This window comes from Mesoplodon bidens (assembly GCF_964165515.1).
Source record: "Mesoplodon bidens genome assembly, contig: HAP1_SCAFFOLD_118, whole genome shotgun sequence".
Taxonomy (NCBI): domain Eukaryota; kingdom Metazoa; phylum Chordata; class Mammalia; order Artiodactyla; family Ziphiidae; genus Mesoplodon; species Mesoplodon bidens.
Window position 1 is genome coordinate 885,977 of NW_027671260.1, and position 22,006 is coordinate 907,982.

The window sequence follows — 22,006 nt, forward strand, 5'->3', positions numbered from 1 at the left end:
TAAACCTCACCAGTCAATCAAATGAATACAAAATAAAACAAAATGTGGTTATTCTCCTATCAGATGAAGCCACGATTCTGTAAGAAAAGCCTTTAAATAATGTCTATACACTTTGGATCCAACAACTCTCTTTCTAAGAATTTAACCAAAAGAAATAGTCAGAGATATAGGTAAGGATATATATCAGAGTACTATTTGTAACTGAAAAACTGGACAAAGCTTATATACAAGAATGGATAAGCTATGTGCACTGTGGCATATTCATATAATGGAATACTGAACAATCACAAAAAATGATGTAGGAGATGCAAATTTACTGACTTGCTAAAATGCTCATACTGAATTAATTGAAAAAAGTTATAAAATTTGGAGTAATCCCACTTGCATAGAAAATGGACAGGTACTCATTTTTGTAGTTTTACATTTTTTTACAAGTGCTACAGGCCAGTGTTTGTGAGAGGCAGGCTTCACATCTACTGTTGGGGTGGACTACAAATTGGCATAGCCTTTCTGGGTGGTAATTTGGCCATGTGTATCAAATGTCTTAAAAATAGGTCACACTTAAGTCATTCCACTTGTAGTACCTTATTCTACAGAAGTAATCCCGATGCACACAGAGATGTATATACAACGTATTCACATTGTATCTGACAGGGAAAAGCAAACTGTCTAAATAGAATTGCAAAGAATTGATTAAACTATGGGACATCAATACGACGCAATACTACATGATACATCATTAAGTGAAAAAAGCAGGAATGTGAAATAGCAAGTATACTACAATTCTATTTTTGTAATCCCTAAGTGTACATATATATTTGTAGGAAAAAAAAGACTGAAAGTATATACGCCAAAATGAACAGTGATTATATCTGGGTATTAAAATTATAGGTTCTCTTGTTACTCTCTATTTTCTGTAAAGGATATATGCAACTCTGAGAGAAAGTTGAAAAGCAAAATAAAAGCTATCAGTAAAATGAGGCTTTAAAAAATCCTATCACAATAGTATCATGCCAAAAGCTAAGCATATTTCATATTAAAAATTCAATATTTTCAATTTTAGAATTTCCCTCTAAGCCATAAATCCTCACTAAGAGATTCTGCCAAAGCACTTGCACCCAGGTCACCAATGAGCGGGTTGCAGTTCAGAGTGATGCGCCTCAAACCAGCCATGCAGTCAAGATCACGTCTCCTGGAATGAAGACTCTCAGCCCAGGTTTCTTCATGCCTTCTGGTAGTCGGATACTTCAAAGATTTAGTGGGATGAAATTAAGATGCTTGAATAAGGAAACAGGGTGTGCCTGAGTATGGCTTATTATGTCAGAGATTTACACATACACACAGATCAAGCATATATGCCAGGAGCATCAACCTGAGAAATCCAACAGTCACTTCTGGTTTACGAGTCCAGTGACCCAGATTCTGCTTGGTCAGTGATTAGATTCTAGCCACTGCATTTCCTGTTTCTGAACACTTATGCAAAGTTGGACAACTCAATTACAGTCTATGAATTATTTTCCTTATCTTCTAAGTCAGGGAATTGGTTCTAAATTCTATCTTTGCTGAGGCCCTATATTTCATCATCCTGTCCTCCAATGGCCTCCAAACACCTGACTGGGCAAACCATAAGAAAACTTTTTAATATGCATCTTATTTATTAACAAATTATATACACAAAGTTCCATACCTATAATTTATGTACATGATAAACTACACAGATTTTTAAAAATAATACAAAGGTAAAAATGTTCTAATATTTTCTTTTCCTAACTCCTAAGGCATTATTTTATTTTACTTATTTTTTATAAAGATTTATTTATTTATTTGTTTGTTTGTTTGTTTGTTTGGCTGTGCCGGTCTTTAGTTGCAGCATGCCGGATCTTTTAGTTGTGGCATGTGGGCTCTTAGTTATGGCAGGCACGTGGGATCTAGTTCCTTGAGCAGGGATCGAACCCAAGCCCCCTACATTGGGAGCACATAGTGTTAACTGCTGGACCGCCAGGGAAGTCTCAAGCATTATTTAAAAAACTATATTTACAAAATGTATCTCACATGCTACCTAGGGTGTGCACACAAGCTTTAGAGGCCTGGACTATGCAGAGCCAGTTTGATGTGCCTTGGGAAAATAATAGTTTGACATTTAAGCAAAAGTACTGTCTTGAAGACATTCAATTCTTTATATTCATAAAGTAAATTTTGGTAACAGGGAACACTGACTGTCAATGAAAAAAGTCTTATTACATTCCTGAAAAAGTAAAAGACTCAAAGTGCCTTTGTTACTCTAAAAGGAAAATCATTAGTGTCATTTTTCTATTAACTTATTAAAACTCCAAGCAGAAACAACAGCAATCACTTACACAGCGCTTAGTATGTGCCAGGCACTATTTATACAAATAAGTGCATTTAAACCTCATAAGGAGGCATAGAGGTTAAGTGATTTGCCCATGGTCACTAGCTATGAAATGGGAGAAAGGGGATTTGAACCTAGGCCATTTGGCTTCCGCACCCAAGTTCCTGACTGTTTTCTACCTCAGGGGTCAATGGACTTGCCCTGTATAGGCTCAAAGAAGTTCTCAATTTTTAAAATCTAAATTTAAACATTTCCAGATTTCTGGGCTGTACAGTTACTGTTGCAACTACTCTGCCCCACTGGTGTAGGGTGAAAGGAGCCATAACTACCATGTAAACAACGGGTGCGACTATGTTCCAGAAAAACTTCCTTTACAAAGCCAGGCGACGGGCTGGATCTGGCCCACCAGCCAGAGTTTACCTATCCCTGATCTGCACCATCAAACTATTAAAAAGCCTTCATGTCAAATTATTAACTAACTTTAGGCCTAAATACAGTCATTATAACCACTGTAAAGCTGTTAAGGCATATTTTAAAAACTGTATTTACAAATTGCTGATGTACTGACTTTTATTAGTTTAAAAACTACAACAGCTAATAAACACTTGATTCATTTAAGTCTTGAAGACTAGAATGGCATAGTTTCTTCACAGTATTACAATAAATGTTTTCAGTAAAATAATACATAAAAGTATTATTAGGTAGTATATATTAAATCTCTTATTTCTAAAATTAAATGGACTATCTTTACTAAATGGTAGAATCCCAAACTGAAAACTGGTCATATTCTTTCAGCAAAATGAAAGCTGCGCTCACATGTATCAAAAGGCAAAAATTAGGGCTTCCCTGGTGGCGCAGTGGTTGAGAGTCCGCCTGCCAATGCAGGGGACATGGGTTCGTGCCCCGGTCCGGGAAGATCCCACATGCCGCGGAGCGGCTAGGTCCGTGAGCCATGGCCGCTGAGCCTGCGCGTCCAGAGCCTGTGCTCCACAACGGGAGAGGCCACAACAGTACCACACACACACACACAAAAAGACAAAAATTAACTGCCCTCTGTATCAATATATTAATGTGTTTCAATCACATATGTTTTCATGAAAGTTTAAACATAAAATCACCTTTAAGATCTAGGCCATGTGATCTGCTCCATGCCATGTCAGAATACACCCCGTGACGTTTACTTAACTTGTCTTAAGTGTGATAGAATTCTTTATACCTTGGCAAATAACTAAAAGGAAACAAAAAAAACCCACCCACACAATAAGATGAAGAGCCTATACATTTGTCAATCTTGACTTATTTGCTTTTCTTGAGTCAGTTGGAGGTTTATAGCCACATTCTCAAAATCATTAACTACAATCTTCCCAAACAGGTAATTGACGAACAGATGCATTCTAAAACTTGTCAGTAACAAAGTGCTATTCCACTTTACAGCAACAGTTTAATTCTATTTAGATACTAAAACTGAATACACTGAATACTGCAAACTTTATTCCCAACCACTCAGCAAAGTACTACATACATTTTCAGATATAGGAAAAAAAAGAAAAAAAAGAAAAAGCATACGATTCTTCCTATTTTCATTTCCAAAGATACATCCCAATCTTAATGATCAATCAGCGATTTAAACGTCAACTGTAAACCCAGTATACTGCTGCTATGCAGTGTACTAGAGCAATAGAAGAGAGAGGACCTCAAACTCTCTGTTCCCTCAAATTCAAAGGCAGGCTTCCTGACCCCTCCAGACCACTACTGGACACAGGGAAGGCACACTAATGTTTCAGGACCCCAACCAACAGTCACCTGCTTTGTGATTACTTCCATGACACACCCTCACCAACACCAGAGTTTGCTGCTCCTACGGGACGTTACATGTATTTACTATTTTAACACATACCACAGTGCATCATAATTATGATTGCAGATAGATGTTCTAACAATTGAAAGAGAATGATGACTTTTTTGCTCTTTACATCTTGCTATTTCCCTTCCCATAATATTTCTTGAAGCGAAACCATAAAATATACACAAACACAAAAAACAGAAAATATACAAAACGTGTGCTTTGCACCTTAACACAAACTTAAGTAAAATTAGTTCTGACAGTATCCAGCATGACAAACTTCCATGGTACAAATGAGAATGGACCAAGGTTTGAGCAGGTACAGGAGATAATCCAGGCATGAACAACACCAAGGAAAGGTAGACAGGAAGTAACATGGTGTGTAGGAAATCACGAGACCAGTCTGATGGGAAGAGACTTAAACAAGACTGAAACTCACTTCCTAAACCTCCATCTCCAACTGGACAATTCGCAGGACACAGGTGCACCAAAGTGGCCAATTTATTCAATCCCTTTAATATGGAGGAAGAGTTTAAAATTTTACTGGTTTAATTTGCCCCAAAAGCAACTCTCAACAGTTATGGCCTCTGTCGTCGGCGCTTTGTATGAAATTAAGTCAAAGTGTGGAGCTCCTTTGCCTTTTTTTTTTTTCTCCTTAAAAAAGAAAAGAAACAATTGTTCCGAGTAAAAACAAACATATTCCAAAGCATGTGTACATTGAAAAGTAAAGAAACTTTATTAACAACTTCATAAAAACTGACTTAAAAGTTTAAAAAGAAAAAAACATGTTTCGAAGTCCTTCCGACTGGAGTCGTGTCTCATAGTGTCCTTTCTTTACAGAAATAGTCGTATTATGACACATATGCACAAGGATTAACACCATGACACACTGTACACGGCGGGCCCCGGCGAGCTCACCAGGCGTCGTCTGAGTCCAGGTCTCTGGGGAGGATCCACTCCACGGATGAGCCCAGCAGAGTCTGAAGCTCGTTCGTGAACTCCACCACATCTAAGAGCTCCTTACTTTCTGGATTAAAGGACTCCAGGTCTTTGGGGCAAGAGAATAAGAGACTTGCTGACACTTGCCGGCAGAACTCGGCCTCCGCGATGGTGACAATTTCCACATTTGGAAAATTGCAGCGGAATATGCAGGAGGACATTTGCAGTTTCTTGAGCAGGTCTGAAAGCAATAGCCAGTTACGAGGCCTACACCAGAGAAAGGACAGTGGTTTGAGTTTCCGGCAAAATGAGAGGCGCTCCCAACTATGAACTACCGGTCTCCTGGCGGGGAAAGGGCCTGCTCCTTCCACTTTGATTACCCCACCCCCACTCCACTTCTCACTGTCCTTAGAAGATCTACTTCTTCTTTTTCTTTTTTAATTTTATTTATTTATTTATTTTTGGCTGCATTGGGCCTGTTGCTGTGCACGGGCTTTCTCTAGTTGTGGCTCGCAGGCTCTAGAGCGCAGGCTCAGTAGCTGTGGCGCACGGTCTTAGTTGCTCCGTGGCATGTGGGATCTTCCCGGACCAGGGCTCGAACCTGTGTCCCCTGAACTGGCAGGCGGATTCTTAACCACTGTGCCACCAGGGAAGCCCGGAAGATCTACTTCTAGCGGGGGAACTCTGGACTCATGTGCATGTGTTAAGAGACCACCTAGGGCGGATCAGCCAACTTAGACAAAAGCAGGAGCAGCGCCCCTGAACCAGCCTCGTTGCAGGCCACCCCAGTGCTGCCTTGGCTCTGGCCACAACTCAGGTCACCCATCTCCAAGTAAGTGCACCCCGTTCTAGTCACTGGGGAAAACCAGTCTGTATGCCAACCCAAGGGAGATGGCAAACACCTCTTTCACCTCTCCTCTCCTCCGGCCCTCACGGAGAGAGCATGAGAAACACTCGAGGTCACCTGGCTTTCCTTGCCTTTCCCACACCTCCAACCCGCCCCTCAATGCTGCCGGGAGTGAGGCTTTTTCGAGAAGGGAGGTGGTACAATCCTTCCTGATACCCTGCCACGCTTTATCATCTCTATCCCGAATACAATGTCACCACAAAGGCAGACACGGTCCCAGCCTCAGAGTCCAAGGAGGATGCTACTCCTTAAGCACCGGGGTCAACACACAGCAGAGCAAGGTTTCCTGATGTGTTCACTCCGAAGGGTTGGTCATGGGGCACAGTGGCCCGACTGTGGGGACAAGACTCGATCTAAGCAAATCTGAAGACACATAAGATCCCAGGTGCCACATACGGCTTTCTCTAATCTTATACGAGAAGAGGGTACACATCAGTATTGTCCCGTGGGCCTCACGCGCCTTGGAAGGCCCCTATGGTAGCCGTTTGGGGAGGATCCCTTCCCCAAGAGTTTAGTGACTGAAACTGTGCAATTGCAGTCGCTGACTCCCGTGTCCTTTGGGCTCTAGGGGTGTGTTCCAATGAGGGCAGTTGGCTGGGGAGCCCTCCCACCCCCCAAACTTTTCTGGAAAAGTTCCACTGCATTATGTGAGGTCGGTGGACACTTGGTGAGGAATTCACTCACCCCCCAACCCAGCCACCCTCATCTGCTGAAGGGGATTTCTAACTCCTGCCACCCCACAGAGCAGCTGGGCTGGCTCTCGACCACACGCTGGCCACGCTCACCCCTGAGCGACGGACACCTGGACGTTATAACACGGCAAAACGGGGTCTTCGGAAAATTCAAACTCCAATAGGTTACCATAGGCCTCGTTGCTGTCATCCTGGTCCTCCGGTCCTGGGGGATTTGCTAAAACATCGTAACCACTTTCATCATCTGGTTCTAACCGGGGGGGCAAACAAGAGAGAGGTCAGTAAGCTGGAGCAAGATTCCAACTGTTCTCCAAAAAGGACCCTGGAAAAATTCTTTCCCAAGCAAGCCATGCTCACAGCACCACCCCCACCCCTACCCCCACCCCCACAAGCCCAACTGAAACGAACAAGGCTGCTCACCACACACAGAGCTGCCAGAGAACTCCGAAGAGCAACCGGGGTTACCGTCGTCAGGAGCCTGCAGGTTATTTCAACAGTGTGGAGAGAGAGGGGGAGAGAGAGAGAGAGAAACAGGATAACGCCTGCTGGTAAGAGGCAAATGCTGCTGGAGTTCGGGAACAAATCACGCTGGGGCTGGTGTCACCTCCTGACAAGTCCCACTGCACACGCCTCCAGGTATCTGACTGAAACCTCCCCACGCGTCCACCCGCCTTCCTGAGGGACTGCCCGCCTCACCGCCCCAGCCTGCCAAACAAAAGCTAGCCTGGCTAGCTAAGAGTTTTCCAGCCCCCCACCTCGCAAAACTCAAAGTATGTATCTCTTCTTTGACAGACTAACATTGGGCCGCTTTTCCCAGTAAAGGGTCACTTAGAGTAAATGGGGGGTGGGGGTAGGGGGAACCCAGGTGAAAGGCTGTGAAGTCACCGTCTAGATGCTTGAACAAGACCGTGTCTTGACCTCTGCCGTACCTGTTAAGAACTTCTCCAGAAGTTCGCTGTGGTTCACTTTCTTGATGGTTCTACCTGAGTACGTAGCCAGGGTAGGAACAGCACCGTAGGAGAGGAGCAAGCGGACAATTTCGAGATGATCATTCTTGACAGCATCGTGGAGAGGCCTAGGAGAGGTGCGGGGGATTACACCCGTGCACGCGACGCTTGCTTCTAAGGACACGGGGCAAAATCGAGCGTGTGCGGCCAAGCCTTGTAGGCGCGCTATTTCACCAAGGAGGTGAGTGTACGGTCGCTGCGACAAATTACTCTGTTATTTCAACACATAACCCTTTACGGGACAGGTGAAGGGACCATCTCAGGCCTAATTCTTCAATGCAAATCTCTCTTAATGCATGGCCCAAGGAGGAACTCAGGCCACGATGAAAACGTTTCCAATGAACTTAAATAGTGACAGACTGTATGAAGGTAACATACGGCGGGGTGGGGGGAAGAACCCCAGCATCACGGAAGCAGATACGACAAGCCATTGTTATACCATTACAAACAAAACCCAAAAAGTGCAGTTTGTAAAAGAAACTAGGGGCAAAGTGGAACCTCTCCGGAAACCAATTTGGAGATGAGTGATCAACCCTCTCGCCCAGAAGCAGTCGACAGGCAGGGCGAGTTCTCAGGAGGATACAGAGTCCTCCTGCCCGTGTCCGCTGGGGTCAGGAACACTGTCCGCAGTCCCATCCAGAAAGGATGCGATTTGGAAACCACGAACCACCAAATACCTTACGGTTTTGCTCATTTTATGACTGTCAGGAAAGCCCCAGTGCCCTGCCTCGTGGTGGCATCCCAGGTACAACCAGGAAGATGTTTGGGCTGACTCAGACATGGGCCTCTGGCCAATAAACCGAGGTCAAGGACAGAGTGGGGGCCAGGCCCGGGGATGTGGGTGGACACGGCAGGTCCTATCAAGCCAGTTGCCACTGGACCTGTCTGTACTCCTGCAACTTTCAACTCACATATATGTTCACGATTGTGATTCAACAGACGCTGGTGAAGAGTCCAGGGTCTTAAAAGAGAACAACCCTGATTATTCATGGAGGCTCAACATTTTCAGGGACTTCTGTCCATAAGAGCGTCACAGAGTTTTAAAGTTCTATGTAAATTTGCCACAAAGATCTGTCCGATTCCATTCTAGAGGACTCCACCATCAGTGTGCTTACATGGCACTCACTCTCCATCTTTCCTTCTGGGATTCCCCGCACACCCTGAGAACCACTGCCTATGCCCCAGCAGGGCCAGGCCAAGAGCAAGACCGCCACTGACCCGGTTCCATCCTGGGCACTGCAGTTGACATCGGCGCCATATTCAGGGAGTTGTCGTACGATGTTGAGCCAACCTCTTGCACAAGCCTCGTGCAGGGCACAGTAACCCGCGTTGTCGCGGTGGTTCACATCACAAATCTTGTTCTCCAGGCAGTACAAGACCGCTTCCTACGGGGAGAGGAGAGGAGAGGAGAGGAGATACCATCAGACAACCATACAGTGAACCTTGTAAGGGTGACCTCCCCATAGCTTGCCGGTGCCCACTTTCAAAGGCATACATCCTTGGGGCCAAAAGCCCACCATGGCGCGGGCAGGCAGCAGGCATCCTGGTGGTGGGCAAGAGTGCGTGAGAAGGGCTTGGAGATGCAGACAGTGTTGTCTAAGGCTCTGCTGCACCAGTGGCCTGGCCATGGGCAAGTTACCCTTGAACTTCTCCAAGCTTCCACAGGGCTGCTGAGAGGACGCATTCGGATAGCGATGAAAGCCCTCAGCCCAGGGGCCGACGTGACCAGTACAGAGGTGTCACGGCTGCTAACATCTTAGAAGACACATTGCCAAGCACAGACCATTCTCACTTGATGGGTCTGTTCAGTCAGTGGCAGTGGACGATAACACAAGTTTAGATAAAAGTATGGATGACCAACACTTAAAGAGAGCTTAAATCAGCCGGAGAACATTCCCCAGCTTAGAGAAGCAGGGACACCCAGGTCAGCTACATCCTTGCGCCCCCTGTTAAGACCCCAAATAAGAACCTGGGCCTCAGATGCTTTTGTCTGTATGTTAAGTGGAGTTAAAGAGAAGCTCTCTCCCTCCATCCTCGAGGAATGACACAAAATGCCTCCAATAACCCCACCCTCTATTTTGCCTCCCTCCACCCTCTCGAGTAAATATGAAAATTTTAGACTGATTCTGCCCCAAGTTAATGACAGGAACCTGATACACCACAGGCTGCAACCTCCACATTTCAAGAATCAAATAAAACGTTCACCCCCACCTCCGGAGATGTACTGTGTCAACACTGTGCATTAGAATCACTGTTATTAACCTTATTTCTTTGGCTTGTTAAAATATTAATATGAACCACTCCCAGTAAGCAGAGCAGGAATTTATTCAATGTTTTATTACCTTAAGAAAGTTTTCAGACACATCGAAAGCATTTGCCACCAGAAAACACGTTATACTGTTTATACTGGGTAAGTCGTGCCCAGCAGAGAGCCGTCAGGTTCTGAGAGCTGGGAGTAGGCAGAACGTGCATATGGCCCAACACATGGTCTGCTGGGTAAGGGGGGATGGGATGGGGTCAGAACAGGCCTCCTTGTGACATCTCTCAGGTAACTCATCTGTTAAACCTAAAACGGGGATCATTCTAGCCGCCCATAAGTGCGAGATGGATTCTGTAAAACCTTTTATGCCCTTTGGAGGACACGCCAATCAAAGGTGACCACTCACTTGGGAGCGAACTAGAATGTTCCATTTGCTTACCACGTGAACCCAATGGGGCATGCTGGTAAACCTGGCCATCGGTGCCCTGTTACTTCAGGTCACTGCAGCAGCTCCCTTCCAAAACAAGAGGAGGAAGAGAAAAGGCACGCCCACGAATGCGTTTCTCCGTTTACATCCCAACCTGCCAGAAAGCCCACAATCCTCTGGGCTCCCAGGCCACCTGCCCCGAGCCCTGGTATCCAGGATACCGCATGAAGCTGCTGCTCTTTTAGAAGGCCCTCACTAGCCAGACTTGAGTGGACGGCTGCAAGCTAATGAGTTGTGTGCCCCAGCCAGGGAGAGGCCCTGTCACGTGGCTCTGGGATCAGCTCTGAACGCCACCAACTGCTGTGCACACATCAATTTACTCAACCCAGGGTTTATTTGCTGTGACAATCATGGCCTTCACCTGGAAACCTTCATCACTACTAGGGCAGATTCAACGGTACCTAGAAATGAAAGGCCGTCCAAGCTGGTGGGTAAGTCAACTCTCTTCTCCTGGAAGATGGCAGCAAAGGCAGCAGTAGCCCCACGGCCAGGTCAGACTTTTTGCCACGGGCTGTCCTAACTCAACCACGTTGATCCCACTGTTTACACAGTGCTTCTCATTTCCCCAGATGAGGACGTCTTCTGTCACCCACAGTAACCCAGGAGATAGCAGGAAAGGAAGGTAGTACTATCCTCATTCAACACTTGGAAACTGAGGCCCAGAGATATTAAACCCCAAGTTCAATTAACATCAAGTACTAGACCTATAACTCAGGTCTTTGGTACCTGGTCAGCTGGGAAGATTCAAAAGGCCCAAGAGGGCCCCAGTTAGAGGGATGCAATCCAGCTGTGACGAGCATCCCACAGGCCTTCTCTGTTGGGGGTCAAGTGGGCTAACTACACTCTCCTAGCTAGGAGGGTGATGGCCTCTAAATGGATGGCAACCGTCGCCACCAACAGTTTCTCTAACTGAAAGGTGAAGAAGCGGGGCGAGTCTGTCGACGCAACACATTCCTTGGTCTATTTTCTCCGCTAGAAATAAACGGGAGTGTCTGAAGGGCAGCCCAGCCATTCCAGAGCAAAGTCAAACTGCTTTTGTCAGACAGCTCTCTGTTCAGCGGCTATAAGCCGAATGCCATTACCCGCAAAATGTAACCATAAAGGCCATAAGCCCGACGTTGTGAGTTAATTAAATGCCTCATTAACTTTTTAAAAAACATGACTTAATCAGTTCATAGAAAATTTAACCATCACCACTAAAGGCACAAGCATGTGGTTGCACACTAGCGTTTTAGCCTAAGAAATAGAAGCCTTTTTCCCAGGAGGGAAAGGTTTGAGGTCTTTGGCCACGCAAGTGATCTATTTAACGCGGATCTGAAGCCAGAGTGTGTTTCTAAACTTCCAGAACCACATTATCATGACATAAAGCTCAGACAGCCTTTATACTGCACATGGTATCTTTGGCTAAGCAGAAGAAAATAACCAAGAATGCTGAAGACAAAACTTCAGGAAAACCCTCCCAAACCACACCCTTATCTGCTTAAGCAAACTGTCCTTCAATTTGAAAAGGTTGAAGCTGCCACATCTCCCAACTGGGCCATCATCCCAACATTTAAAATTCTGCCCAGAGAAATCCCAGAAAGTTGGATTCAAAGTTGAAAGCGTTCATCTACTTGTCACAATGTTCAGCATCAACACTGGTGATCTGTGGAATCTACATATTGAAATTTACATTTGAAGAAAAAAACAAATCCCACCGTAAACATTCCCAAGGCTTCCTGTGCAATCAAAGGCCAGGTAACCTAAAAAAGGATGGATCAAGTGCCCCTTGGTCCAGGCCTCAGAGCCACCAAACCAAAATGGAAACTGTCTTAGAGGACCAACGAGGGTCTTTTGACGTCTCTGGTCCCAAAGGGAGACTGCTGGAAATGATGCCAAGTTCACAGGTGGGGCTCGGAGCCCCGCCCTCCACGGTGGGTGCAGCAGCACCCCGCCCCCCCATCTCCAGCATTTGCTGGAAGCGGGAGTCTACTTTCTCAACCCTAACCCAAAAGTTGGGGTTAGGGGTCTCCCCCCCACCTCCAGTGTTTGCTGGAAGCAAGGAGACTATTTTCTCAACCACGGGGGGTCTAGCTCAACACTATGTGCAACAACTGCTCTGTCCTCCTAGGCGCCCGCTCTCAGCTCTTGGGAAACCAACTGGGTGCTCCTTGGACTTCACCTGCAAGTAACTGCGCTAACTACCAGAAAGTGCTCTCTAGCTAATGGACAGGTCTCCAAGAGACGTGTAGATAGAAACAACAGCACATTCAACCCACAACAACAACAACAAAACACCCAAAACTAAGCATAGCCCTAGTGCTTCCAACTACTCACCCAGAGTCATGCCTTAGGGCCAAGGCAGGCACACTTTGAAGGGCTCACGGCACTATGGACCGGGGTGGGGGGACACGACGGGAGACGGGGGACAGGGGCACAGAGCTGGCTGAGGGTGTGGGCGCCAGGGCTCCGGGCCAGCCTGGGTCCTGCCACCCCAGTGCTCAGCCACACCTCCACGCTCAGCCTGCTGCACCGCATTTTACTGTCACCATTCAACTCCCAGAGGGCTGATGCCAGCACAGAAAAATGCCTTTGCCCTGTGGGCTATTACATCACAATTGCTACTGACAAGTATGGTGGGGGAACTGCACAGGGCATGGAGAGTCATCTGTCTCACAGAGGTTTTGAACTGTCAAAAGGGCAATTCCAGTGTGAGCCAGTCTTGCTGAGGAGCGTGGTGGGCTGTGGAGCACTGCTGGATTGCTACCTGTACGGGTATCAGCTAACCCCTCTGAGGCTCAGTTTCCTCATCCAAGAGTGGGCTAGTACGCGTTACTCCCAAGTGAAGATGTTAACAGGGTGAAAGGAGTTACTACAGATCACACGGGCTTAGGCAGATATCAGTTATCTTTCTATGTTGCTCTAGCAATAGAGGCCATCACTGTCATCAGCCGTGCTGGGTTGGGATACAGCAGTGTGGACAGGGAGTTTTGTGCAAGGCTCAACCCCTGCTCCCCGCCCATCAACCCTCGGCTCCCGTGCCCTCTCAGAAAGAGACTGCTCAGGTCTGCCCCACTCCCACCCCTACTCTGCACAGACACTGCCCACCCGCTACCCCACAGGGGCATCACTCTGCCCCAAACAGCACAAGTTAGTAGAGCTGATAACTACTCTCCTACTCTCCTTCTTGCTATTCAGAATCCAAAAGGGCTCATTAAAATTCCCCTGGTCGCCAAGCCCTGGGTTAGGTCAGATTTTATATCAGAGATAAGTGAGCCAGACTGGCCGAAGCAGCCTGCCTGCCTGAACGGGAACGGAACATCAGAGAGGCCTGCCTTTCTTTTCACACCACGACTGAACAAGCCACCAAAGAGCCCGCAGTGTGAGCAGGGCCAACGCAAACACCCTGCTGGAACACCCAGCCCAGCCCGCCACGTGGAGGGGGCTGGGCTCTGAGACCCGCCCCCCATCCCCAGCCAGTGTGTCCCCCACCCAAGGAGCAGCAGCCAGCGGATCCTGATCCGGGGCACCCACAAGGATGCTCACCTCGTAGCCAAGCCGGGAGGCCTGCCGTAGGAGGGTCTCCCCGCGTTCATATTGACAATAAGTCTCCGCGCTTCCGGTAGCATCGGGCGGGACTGGGTGGTCTCTGGAGGGGAGCTTGACCATGTCAGCTGCGAGGCCTGGGAAGCTGGTAACAATTGCTGCAAACGGTCCAAGGGCTTCTGGTCCTGCTTGGCCGGCGAAAGATCATAGCCGGAACTGGGCTCAGGCCGCTTTCAAAATCTCCGGACGGTCACCTATCACGAAACCAGGCAGCGCACACATTTCAGGCTGTCCTTCCTCCACCCGGCTGGTTCGCCTCCTCCCTGAGTTACAAACCTGAGTGGAGGAAAGCACTTTTCCTCCTCTCAGTCTGGGGGAGGCGGGGCGCGAGGAAGGGGTGGCATTTTTACTCGCTGGAAACTTCACCACCACCCAGGAGACACGTCCCCTAGGAAGGGGCAGGGACGTTTTGGGGGGAGGGGTTCAGGAAAAGGAAAGCTTTGTCCCCAGAAGCAGAGAAGCAGGCAGGCGGGATGTGCCTGCAGAGGCCCGGGGGGCGGGGGAGAGCCAGGGGCAAGAGGTACCTTGCCATCCGCATTGTCCACCTAGGAGTCCCCTGGCAGCGGCAAGCCCCGCCTGGGCTCCTGAGGGATCAAATGCTTGGTTTTGCACGGTCGCTTCCCGGATGGTTTCTCGCTGTTGTCGGTGTATTGCTGCGGCAGGGGCGAAGGCTGCCGATCCATTTCTTCGTCCATGCACAGCACATCTGTCAGGGGGAGAAGCAGCGGGCGTTACACAGTTGTAGCCGGTGAGGAAAGAAAAGCCCATTGTTAGCACTGATCGTTGGAGCAGCTTCAGTTTTTAAAGATATACCAATTATGTTTTCAAAGCGCTAATATGTTAATCATCCCACATTCAACCGGCAAATAGGCTAACCCACGAAACGCCAAATGGCAAGTCGCTTCAAAGGGCCGCAAGAGAGGGCAGAAGCCAGCCCTTCGTGCGCTCCCGTCCCCACCCGTGGGGGGCCTGGGTGCTCGGGACAGGGCGACTGGGGACAGCCTGAGGCTGGAATGAGGGCACTGACAAGCGCCCGGGGTCACCCAAGACTTCCCTTCCTGCCCAGCCGCGGGCTGGGTGATGAGGAGCAGCCCAGGAAGTCGAGCTCCCGCCTCACTGTCCATTCCATAAGGAAGTGTGCAGGCTGAAAGGACCTCAGGAAGAAAACTCCCCGCTCGCCACACGCTACTCTTGTCAACTTGGATGGCGCTCAGGTCCCCTCCAGGGCCGTTTCCCACAGAGGGCGGGTGATCCACCCTCCAGGAGCGCCCCCCGCCCCGTGCGTACCTTGTTCATTGTCACTGCATTTAAGGGACTCCTCCAACCAGCTGCTGTTGCTTTTGGCCTCTGCCCTTTTCCTGCCAGGTTTCTCTTCGGAGATGCTATTGCCCTGGGGGGTGACCGCAGGCTGAACCGCCTGGGTCACTTCCTTCCTGCCCTGCCGGCCAGGTTTGCTCTCTGCTCCCGCCGTTCTCTAAGGTGCAGCAAGCGGCGCTGCTTTCTGGGATGGAGCCCTGTTAATTCAATGCACACCTCAGGTTGGTCAGCTCACTATAATGTGGCTCTTCTAAGTGGTTAGAGGAACTGTTTGTCATTTCCCTCTCAGGCCAGTCAGCTAATGGAGAAATAACTACAAATTAATGAAGAAGCCCCCCGGGGCGGGGGTGGTGGTGCGGGGAACAAACTGTCTTACACATCACTAACAGGGGTGGGGGAGGGGAGGGGTGTGGTCACTGTGTTGGCTGGAACTTGTCACCAAGTCTCGGGAGGGGGTCTATTTGCCTTTGGCCACCTTTGGGCTCCAGCCCCGCCACCTGGCTTTGGGGGGGTGGGGGGTGGGATGGGGGTGGGGGGTGGGGAGGTGTGAGTGGCTCCCCCCAGGGATCCAGGGTGGGACTGGAACTTTCCACTGCTCCGCTCCAGGACTTCCGTAGGGTGCCCTGCGGGCCCGAAGCCAAACCGAGCTCACCTTTGGAGACCCGTCTCCGCTTGGCTTTCAGCAGAGAGTCCTCCGGGAGCACAGTGGTCTCAGTGTGGTTCCTATTGCCAGACACCTTGCGCTTTCTGTTCAGCCGGAGGGTGGGGCTGCGTGACGCGTCCGGGGCCGCCTGGTCGGCGGGGGACTCTCTGGGGGGCTCCGTGTCCATGTCCTCAGGAAGATCACTGTCTTCTGGGGCTTCAAAGCGGTCAGGTTTGCTTCCATCATAACACTCCCCTAGGGGAGGGGAGACAACCCGGAAAGGAGGGAACAAAGGTCACCAGGAGCAGGCAGGACCCCCACGCCCAAGGCAATCTGCTACCAACAGACCACCCCCCTTTGGAGACCAGGGGCCTCACACGCCGCAAGCACAAAACCCTCAGAAAGACGTCCCAAAGGAAGGACAGCTGAACACAACCAGCAAAGAAAGCAGAAAATGAGGCGCGTAGCCCACTCACAATCCATCCTTCAAGGGTCAAGGTGAGGCATCTACACCATCCGTCTATAGGCATGTGAGATCACTCCCTAACTGCTTAACTCTCCAAGGTGGCTTACTTTTAAAGGGGGGGTGAGTGACCTCACAGTAAGATCCAACCAATCAGGGCAGAGCTACAACGGGGGGTGAGTGACCTCACAGTAAGATCCAACCAATCAGGGCAGAGCTACAAATGACTATGGAAACAGCTGCTAGTCAACAAAAAAGGCTGATGTCATCAAGAGACCAAATAGCCCCCAACTGCCATCTACACAGACATAGCACCAATGTTCACTTGGGTCAGCAGGGGCGAGGGTGAAGAAAAAGGGTAGGGAAAGAATGGTGGGAGGCTGGGAAGCTGGGGAGACCAAGGCAAGAGGAGCCTGGCAAAGGGAAAGGAAAGGCTTCCTGGTGCACACACAAGGGTCAAGGGCAATTTCAAAGAACTCAACCAGATTGCTACAAGTCCGTCTGTCCTCTTTCCACACCCGTGAGGGGAAAAGCATTTCACTGCCATCGAGGGGCTGCTCCTATTTCCTGTCTAGGAAGAAGGCCCACAGTGACACCAGTCACCCACCTGGCACGTCTCCACGCCTTTCTTCCCAGGCAACAAGCATCTAAGGACATTTCAAAGACAAGACTCCAACCCCCTTCATGGGGGGTGGGGGGGTGGCGGGCAGGGCTGAACTGCTCACACCCAGCTCCGCCTGTGTTGCTCCTGCCCCCCTGCTCAATCTAGCATCCACTTGGGGCTTTTCCTCCAATCACCCCAGCCTAACATCACTCCTCACTTTTGCTCTAGCCAAAGAAACAGTTCAACTGCTTTGCTAGTCACATTGTTTCTAACACACAAATAATTCCATAATGATCACTGTGCTGTTAAAGAGTTCCCCGAAGATGACCCTGTGTCCATCACCGGCCGGGGGTGGGGGTGGGTGTATGAGTTTGGTATTTCATTAACACCTGAGCTAAGCTCCCACAGCCCGTTTTTCTAGATGAAATCATGGACACACCCCTCACATGCTGCTCGCATTCCTCCTCCTCTCCCTAGACCACTTCAAGTATCACTCCCACTTCTGGCCAGCCGACTGGTCCCCTGATCAGCCTCTCTTGGGGGGCATTCCCAGCATTTAATGGCAGCCTGTTGTGGGGATGAACCTCACCCTGGCCTGGGCTAGCCTGACCTGTGTTCTCAATGGTGGAACACACTTAGCTTTTCTCCAAGGGTATCCCAAGGTGGGAGAGATCCCCATCTACTCTTGCCGGAATGGTGGAATCACCCCAACCGCTAGGGTCGCCTGTCATGGCAGCAGGAGAAACCCCAAACTCCTGGCCTGTGCTTACAGGTGATGCAGCCCAGGCTACCACAGGCCCGGTGAAGACGGCGTGCTGCAACTCTCAATCGGGCTGCTCTGTGACCCTCTTAAACACTCGGGCAGGAATGGCGCCGCTTTACAACTCGGCCCCCTTCACTTGTAAAGTGGGAATCTTATTGCTAGCCTCCCTCCAGGGTGGGCTTCATAATCACGGGCCGGGCTCAGCACAGAGAAAGGCTGGAAAAATCCCTTTAACCAAAAGATGCCAAGACTTTCAGACCAGCCTGAATCTCAGGCCTGAAACGTAGGAAATTTTAAGAGGTGAGCCCTGCTGGTTACACCATTGGACTTCTCTGGTCCAATCAGCCTTCCCTAAAAGCTCCGTGGGAGGGGATCCATGGAGGAATGGAAGGGCTACCTTAAGAACCCCCATGTCCAATTTGAAAGTTTCTTTTCCCAAACTAGGTCCATCCACCCTTCCCCCAACCCCGGAGCCTTTTAGGGCAAAGATCTCAATTCCCCTCAGCTAAGGCCCCCCAAGACCTTACGCTAGTGTGACCTTACCCAGGCCAGTAATAACCCTGAAGGACGCCCACCCCGACTGCCCAAGATACCCATGGCCACCAGCTATGGGGTAGAGGCTCCGTGTCACTTGGAGCTTCTCAAAGACTGTTCTAACCACGACCCACAGGAGGATGACCCTTGAGGGCAAAGGAGATGGGGAGATAAATAGATACACGGGGATCCTAACCATCAGGCTTTGCCATCATTGCTACTTTTGGCCCTTCTAAAAGTGGGAAGCCATGTGCCCTTGGTCACCCAGTCTAAGCAAGATGTGCACGTGGTCCCTGCAGCATGGTCCTATGACTCACAGCACATATATCCCAAATTCATTATGGTTGTACCAATAGCATCACCTCACAGAAGCATCACCACAGCAACATTTACAAGTCACTGTGGCAACAAAGCACCTTCACCACTGTTGAGTCATGCCCAGTGAGGCCTAAACAAGGTGAGGGTTCTGAGTCGCTGCAAGGCTCCCCAGGATTAAAATCCCCTTCTCTGTAGCTTAAGTATAATAGCACCTCCAGTCAGGGCTAACCTTGTTCAAAGTTACACCCGCTACAGAAGGAGTGCAGGGGATCTCTGTTCCAAAGTAGTTTACAAACATGCAGGTGCTCAGCTGGAAGAGTTCCCTGAGCAAAGAAGTTTCATGAAGCCCCTTGACTGAGGCTTCCTCCAGCTCCTGGCCAGGCACTGCCACTGAGCAGGTCCTAGGCCTGTCCCAGCCAAGTGGCTGGCAAGGGAGATGGTTACTCCAAGTTTGAGAAGGAAGGGACCAATGCCTCCTTGCCCCGCCCCATCTTCAAATGCCACTGAGGGTTCCTAGTGATGAACTTCCAAGTCTGAGGAACCTCCAAACTCATTTGGTGAACTTCCAAAATAAAAATTTCACTCAGCCACCCACGTGATCATAAAGAATAAATGAGTATCTCAGCCACTGTGTTTTCAAGTTAATTTCTTTTTTAAACAAGCCCCTAGCAACAAGATGCACCCGCACCAGGACAACCAGGGCCGCGCAAACAGCACCCACCACCTTGGAAGCTCCTGGGCCCTCCATGGGTAGGGGCTGCCTCAGAAGGGGGAAGGCATCTTGAAGGCATCCTGGACCCTCTCTGTGACCCCTGCCCGCCCCAAATCCCCGCCCCAGCTCCCATGTGCTCACAGCTCGGCTCTCGGCCACACTGACACCCATGAGAAGGACCTGAGCCCATATCAGCTCAAGACATGATGGCCCAAGAACAAGAAGGCCCGTTCATATCCAGCTGAATGTAATGAACACCTGCTGGGCCTTGGACGTGGAGGCCGCAGTAAGAACAGTGGCCCCTTCAGGTGACTCTCCAATAAAAGGAATCAGGGCTCCTCAGAGAAATGACTGATTCTAGGACTGGGGCAGGAAATACACAAAATGAGCCTGGAGCACCTTGTGGTACCAGAAAGTCAGGAAGTGTTAAACACACACACAAACATGCATGCTAAACACATATACACACAGATACACAGACACACACAAACTCACACACCCCAAAGGGAGTATGTCAAAGGAGCACAGGCGCCAAAAGCAAAAGCTCCCAATGGCCAAAGCTGGAACAATTCAAACAACAAAATAAAGTAGTATTGGATTATAACCCAAAGGATAAAATAGATATCCACGAGTCTATACTGATATAAATAAATATCAATAATTGAATAAATTAATATTTGGGGGGAAATAGACAACGCTGCGTGGAAGAATTCCAAATACTTTATGTACATACTCTGTCCTCAAGGAGGTGGATCATAACTCTCCACTCTTTGGGTTTGTGCTTCACATAGTGACTTCCTTCCAACAAGTGTAGTGTGGAAGGGGTGGAGGAGTGACTTTTCAGTGGAGAAATCTGAGACACGACCTCAGCCAGGTTATCAAGGTCAACATCAACAGTCAAATCACGTTGATAGCATGTACCCTTGATAAGATGTTATAAAAAAGGCACTTTATCTGGTTGTCCTCCCAATAAACCATAATCCCAGTCTTACCATGAGAAAAGCATTGGACAGTTTACATTAGTGAGGTATGCTACAAAACACTTGATCACTGCTCCTCAAAACCGTCAAGGTTGGGGCTTCCCTGGTGGCGCAGTGGTTGAGAGTCCACCTGCCAATGCAGGGGACACGGGTTCGAGCACTGGCCTGGGAAGATCCCACATGTCAGGGAGCAACTAAGCCCGTGAGCCACAACTACTGAGCCCATGTGCTGCAACTACGGAGGCCCAGGCGCCTACAGCCCGTGCTCCACAGCGAGAGAGGCCACTTCAATCAGAGGCCGGTGCACTGCAACGAAGAGTAACCCCCGCTCTCCGCAACTAGAGAAAGCCCGCGCGCAGCAACGAACACCCAACACAGCCAAAAATAAATAAATAAATAAATAAATAAATAAAAAACTGTCAAGCTTATCAAAAACAAGAAAAGCCTGAGAAACTACCACAGCCCAGAGGAGCCTAAGGGGGCTTGATAACTAAATGTAATGTGGTGTCCTGGATGGAAGCCTGAAATGGAATTAAGGACACTAGGCAAAAGCCAAGGGAATCTGAATAAAGTACAGACTCTGGTTAATATTATTGTATTAATATTGGCTCATTAATTGTAAAAAAGGTACCACACTAGTGTACGGTGTCAATAATAGAGGAAATTGGGAATGAGATATATAAGAACTCTGTATTATCCCCTTAATTTTTCTGTATATCTAAAACCATTCTAAAATAGATATAGTCTATTAGATAAAACAAAAAAGGTAATGATGATTTGATTGTGACATCAGAGTAGTGATACTTTGAGATATCTATAAAACTGCCTTAGGAAATTGTCTGTGATATCTGCTGGGGATATAGTCACAGGTACTCCTAATATTATTGTGGTTTGTTGTCTGCATTTAGATTTAAAGGACATGCTAAATACTAAATTGCAGTTAGAGGTTAGTGAAATTAAAGATGTAATATTCCCATCCAGATTCCACATACACTTTGATACATATTAAGAATCCCCTGCTCTTTGGTGAGGTCTAATTTTATGAAAGTGAAACACAGAGAGATGAATTAGGTTGTTCCAGCTTTTAAAAAGCCCGCATTCTAGGGTCAAGAATTCTTACTGAGCCTTGTTGAAACTGTTTGCTACACTACCTCCTAATTTTGGAACTGCTAAACAGAGAGTTGGGAAGGCTTCCTAGAGTAAAAGTACTGCCTTGGCCTTGTGCAATTATACTGTTTAGGTTGCTGGACAAATCCAAGGATAAAACTGGCCTGGACCTAGTGATGGGCAATTCCAAAAGCAAGCTGAATGTGAGAAGTTCACTCACAGAGAACCCTAGTGTCAAAGAGCCTCTCTACTTGGGAATGGCTCAACACTGGGAAAATAAACCCTGGTTCAGCTGTAAAGAGAGCACATCCTTGGCCTTTTTTCCCCCTTAAATCCGGAAACTGATGATCTGGTCAGCTTAGGAGAGGGACGGAGGGAAGGAGGGAGGGAGGAAGATGAGAGAGAGAGAGAAACCTGTTAAGAGCTGGTGCCAATTTAAAGAGAGAAGGAAAGGGCTTATTATATACGTATATGCTAATATGATTCTTAAAGCCA

At 48.5% G+C, this 22,006-nt stretch overlaps 1 protein-coding gene across 1 annotated transcript; it reads right to left on the minus strand.

Annotated features, from left to right (window-relative positions):
- Nucleotides 1-14,615: 14,615 nt before the first annotated feature.
- Nucleotides 14,616-16,296, minus strand: LOC308611651 (BCL-6 corepressor-like; the record flags this gene model as incomplete). The annotated part of the gene is made up of 2 exons (XM_081260355.1): nucleotides 16,040-16,296; nucleotides 14,616-14,776 (listed from the first exon to the last, which is right to left on the minus strand). Exons 1-2 carry the CDS (start codon nucleotides 16,215-16,217, stop codon nucleotides 14,616-14,618), a joined length of 339 nt encoding a protein of 112 aa, XP_081116481.1. The 5' UTR covers nucleotides 16,218-16,296.
- Nucleotides 16,297-22,006: the final 5,710 nt, after the last annotated feature.